The 5,038-nt window shown below is 62.8% G+C and overlaps 1 protein-coding gene across 1 annotated transcript in view; it reads left to right on the forward strand.

Moving 5' to 3' along the window:
* Positions 1 to 5,038, forward strand: part of KCNC3 (potassium voltage-gated channel subfamily C member 3) — a gene marked incomplete at its 5' end in the record, with an annotated part of 9,110 nt that overhangs the window by 2,393 nt on the left and 1,679 nt on the right. Inside the window, 3 exons of the mRNA XM_011374604.2 lie at positions 1,565 to 2,669; positions 4,068 to 4,259; positions 4,508 to 4,634. Of these exons, the coding sequence (XP_011372906.1) occupies positions 1,565 to 2,669; positions 4,068 to 4,259; positions 4,508 to 4,611 (1,401 nt within the window). The remainder of the gene's footprint in view (positions 1 to 1,564; positions 2,670 to 4,067; positions 4,260 to 4,507; positions 4,635 to 5,038) is intronic.

Genomic DNA, 5,038 nt, shown 5'->3' on the forward strand with positions numbered 1-5,038 from the left:
GGCCGGCCCGCCCCCACTGCGGTGCCGCAGCCTTCGCCGCGCGCCCGGTTCGGAGCGGGCGGGGGAGCAACCAGACATGCGCTGTGCGGAGGCCTCTGGCCTCTTAAACCACTGCGGAGAAACCGAGGGAGGGGGCGGGGCAGAGAGGACCTACACTGACCACCAGCCCACTCTGAGGTTTAGGGGTCCTTTCTGCCGCGGATTCTGGCCCGCCTCTCTACTCTGCACCTCAGATTAAACTTAAGCCCAGACCCCGCCCCCAACCCCTGTGAAGGAAGGGGCGTTCCGAGAGGAACTGTGCTGGCTGCACCCCCCCTCCCCGGCACACCCCAAGCCCTAGGGCCCTCTCCACGATGACCCTTCCGCCTTCTCTACCCATCTGATCAAAGCCCCCTCCTTGCTCCAACACTGATCCCCTTCCCCGTTCAAGGGCTGATCCCCCTCCCTCTGCATATCTGAGAAAGCTCACTGTCTTCTCTAGGGGCCTGACCCACCCCCTTCCTTCCCCTAGATCTTGACCCCATCCCCCTCCTCGAGGCTCTCATCAAAACAGGACTCTGGTTATCCCCCGCCCCGAAATGACCCAAGCATGCCCACCCGCAGTTCTCTGCACTGCTGACAAGCCCCCGCACCTTTTTTTGGCCCCAGTCCTGCCCTCCCGCTTGAGAGCCTGAGACCCCACTCTCCTCATCTCCATCCTTTTTGCACGCTTGACACTTCGCTTCCTTTTCCCTTCAGGGCCCTAACACCCCTCCTGCCCTCAAGGGTTCCACCCCTGCCCTGTCCTCTCTGCGTGAGGGCCTCACCCAGCCTTCTACCTGTTATGGGGCTCAGATGTTGGCACCAAAGTCCTTAAACTCTGCCTCCTTTGTGAGGCCTTGACCTTGTCCCCAACTAGCCGATGCCCCCATACCCTAATTAGAATTCAAACCTTACTGAGTTCCAGTCACCAGGCCAAACGCTGTTTTTGGAACCAAGCCCTTTGCCCATCTAAGGTCATCCTCACAATAATCCTGTGAAAAACTTGAGGTTCAGAAAGCTTAATCGAGCCTTGCCCAAGTTAGGCAAGGGAACAGCTGGATTCAAACCCAAGCTTTCTTGCTGTTAGCCACCTCGCGATTCTGCCTCCCTGCCCACCATCTCCCTTTCCCCTTCCCTCGGCTCCAAGCCCAGCTCCAAGCCCTCTGAGACACAGAGGGTGTGTGATCCAAGTCTCCCCTCCCCCACTTTGATCTCATAGCAGAACCCTCGACCCCGGCCGCCCAGGGATAGGACAGGGAACAGGAGGGTGCAGGGAGGCGGTCTAGGAGACAAAGCAACGGGCCAGAAATGGCTGTTCCCAGGGCAAAGTTGCTCATGTGGGGGGCTGCCAGGGCCAGCCCCCCTCCGTAGATGGGGGAGAGCTGCCTCCGATCCCTGCCTTCCTTTTGGGGAGCTTTATCGGAGAGGGGATCAGAAGGAAGAGTCGAGTTTGGGGCTGGGACAGGGGCCACTGGGAGGGTCGTGTGGACGTGGCTGGCCGACCAGATGCGGGTCACCTTTTGCCCTCTCTCCCGCCCCGCAGTACGTGGCCTTCGCCTCCCTCTTCTTCATCCTCATCTCCATCACCACCTTCTGCCTGGAGACCCACGAGGGCTTCATCCACATCAGCAACAAGACGGTGACGCAGGCCTCGCCGATCCCCGGGGCGCCGCCCGAGAACATTACCAACGTGGAGGTGGAGACGGAGCCCTTCCTGACGTACGTGGAGGGCGTGTGCGTGGTCTGGTTCACCTTCGAGTTCCTCATGCGCGTCACCTTCTGCCCGGACAAGGTGGAGTTTCTCAAGAGCAGCCTCAACATCATCGACTGCGTGGCCATCCTGCCCTTCTACCTTGAGGTGGGCCTCTCGGGCCTCAGCTCCAAGGCCGCCAAGGATGTGCTGGGCTTCTTGCGCGTGGTGCGCTTCGTGCGCATCCTGCGCATCTTCAAGCTCACGCGCCACTTCGTGGGGCTGCGCGTCCTGGGCCACACGCTCCGCGCCAGCACCAACGAGTTCCTGCTGCTCATCATCTTCCTGGCGCTGGGCGTGCTCATCTTCGCCACCATGATCTACTACGCCGAGCGCATCGGCGCCGACCCCGATGACATCCTGGGCTCCAACCACACCTACTTCAAGAACATCCCCATCGGCTTCTGGTGGGCCGTGGTCACCATGACGACCCTGGGCTATGGAGACATGTACCCCAAGACGTGGTCGGGGATGCTGGTCGGGGCGCTGTGTGCCCTGGCGGGGGTGCTCACCATCGCCATGCCCGTGCCCGTCATCGTCAACAACTTTGGCATGTACTACTCGCTGGCCATGGCCAAGCAGAAGCTGCCCAAGAAGAAGAACAAACACATCCCCCGGCCCCCGCAGCCCGGCTCCCCCAACTACTGCAAGCCGGACCCGCCCCCGCCGCCCCCGCCCCACCCGCACCATGGCAGCGGCATCAGCCCCCCGCCGCCCATCACCCCGCCCTCCATGGGGGTGACTGTGGCCGGGGCCTACCCACCGGGGCCCCACACACACCCCGGGCTGCTCAGGGGGGGAGCGGGCGGGCTGGGGATCATGGGGCTGCCCCCGCTGCCGGCCCCTGGGGAGCCTTGCCCGCTGGCTCAGGAAGAAGTGATTGAGATCAATCGGGCAGGTGAGGAGGGGGCATGCGGGAAAGGGGGGGGCACAGGTGGAGATCTATGGGAGGAAGGGGGGAGGTCTCCAGGGGGAGCGGGGGCGGGTTCAGAGAGAGAGGGTGGTTAGCAAGAGAGAGGGGAGACAGAAAAGCCAGCAGCCACTGCTGAGGCCAGAGAAATGGCACGGAAATACAGAGACAGTGAAAGAGACTGTTTTTTCGCAGTCGAGGTATTCAGGGGACCCGGGAGGCGGAGTAAGCAGCCCAGGGTGAGAAAGAGAGAAAGAATGAGGGCTCGGAGAGATAAACACAGGGAGGGGGTCTCACGGGCTGGCCAGAGACGAGGAGCGGAGGGACAGCTGCAGCCTCTGTGTCTCCCTGAGACAACCTGAGAAAAGTCTAACGGTGACAGTCTGGAACCAAGAGATTGTCAAAGCAGGAAGACAGGACAGAGAGGAGCGAGGGGCGGGGGCTCAGCCGCAGAGTTCAAGTTTGAATAACAATGAGACCTAGAGAGGAGACCGGACTTTAAAAACTGAGAGAGGCCAGGGGACAGAGGCTCTGAGAGTGACCGGACTTGGGGCCCAGGGCCTAGGCTCTGGCTTTGCAGAGAGGGATTGAGAAATCCGGAGAGATTGTGCCAAGAGAAAGAGGTGACGCGAGGGAGATGGAGAGGGCTCGACTGTACCCGTGCGGCCCTGGGGGAGTCAGTGCCTCAGAGGCAGTGATTGGGGCGTGGGTCCGGGAGGAGGGAGAGGCTGGAGGGCCCCATCCCCGTATCTTAAGTAGGTCAAGAAAGGGAGCCGGGCCGCTTGGCCCCCATCGTGCTCCCTCAGCCACTGACCCAGTTTCACACCAATTAAAAATAGCTCGAGTCAGAGCCTGGGGGACCCCTACTTCCCCCTCCCTCACCTGTCACCTTCTTAACCCTTCCCCATCGTGTCCTTTCCAGAGCCCAACACCCCTCCCTGGACAAACACCTCCCAGCCCCCTACAATACCCCATCATCTACCCCAACCCAAGACCCCACCAACCGAGGACCGTCCCCCAGTCCTGCCCTACGCAGCTCTGTCTCAGCCTTCCAGCCCCCACCCCCAGCACCCAGCGTGCTTCCCAATCATCTGCTCCCCATGCCGCCCCCGCCCCCGCCCCCCCCCCATCCCACACCGGCCCCTGACCCCCCTTTCCTCCCCTGCTGGCCTTCCCAGTACTTAACCCTTCCCCATGACCCGCTCCCCAGACCTACCAGCCACGCCCCCTAACACCCTTCCCGCCGTCCCCTCCGACACCCTGCCCTCCGGTCATCTACTTGCGGCGCCCAAGTCCGCCAACACCCTCTCCCCGCTGATTGCGCTCCCACCGCGAGTTCCCACACCTCACTCTCTCCTCTGTGTCTGTCTGCCCCTGGGGATGCAGATCCCCGCCCCAATGGGGACCCAGCAGCAGCCGCGCTCGCCCACGAGGACTGCCCGGCCATCGACCAGCCCGCCATGTCCCCGGAAGACAAGAGCCCGATCACGCCCGGGAGCCGGAGCCGCTACAGCCGGGACCGAGCCTGCTTCCTCCTCACCGACTACACACCCTCCCCTGATGGCTCCATCCGGAAAGGTGAGCCCCCTCCTCCACGGGCCCCTGGGACCCTCCCTCTCTTCCCTCCCCCAGGGGAGGGGGGAGAGGAGGTGGGGGAGGTCCGGCCTTCCCTTCCCCCATCCACCGGCCCCAAATCTCCTCCCTCCCGGATACTCCGGCCCCCCCAGCCCTAAGTTTCCTCACCGCTGACCCTCCACCTGTCTCTATCTCATCTCCATTTCCCCCCCCCCCCCCTCCGATCCTCTGGCCTCTCCCCCCACCCCCAGCCACCGGTGCTCCCCCACTGCCCCCCCCAGACTGGCGTAAGCCAGGCCCCCCAAGCTTCTTGTCCGACCTCAACGCCAACGCTGCGGCCTGGATATCCCCCTAGTGGACGAACCCCCTCCCCCCGGGGTAAGTAGCCCCCACTGTCTGGACCCTCTCTCCCCTGACTAACCCCTCTGAGAACATGCAGCCCCCACTGACCGAGACTCCCACCCCCTCACTGTGAACGGCTCCATCTAATCAACCTCCAGCCCTGACTCTGATCCCCACCCGCCTGCCCCGACCTGGCCTGCCCCTCACCCCCCAGAACTAACCCAGCCCTTCCTGCCATGCGCCTGACCTCCCTTCCTGCCCTCACGACTGACCCCCATCCTCACCCCCACTGACATCTCGCTCCCTGCCTACCCTTGTGGTTTGTAAACACTTCAGTCAAGAAAATGGGGTGTACACTCAGGGTACTCTTCGGGGTACAAGATGGGATGAGAAAGGCTCAGCCACCCAGTCACTCGTGAATTGGCCAGCTTATAAAGCTC

Source organism: Pteropus vampyrus, unplaced genomic scaffold (genome assembly GCF_000151845.1).
Source record: "Pteropus vampyrus isolate Shadow unplaced genomic scaffold, Pvam_2.0 Scaffold250, whole genome shotgun sequence".
Taxonomy (NCBI): domain Eukaryota; kingdom Metazoa; phylum Chordata; class Mammalia; order Chiroptera; family Pteropodidae; genus Pteropus; species Pteropus vampyrus.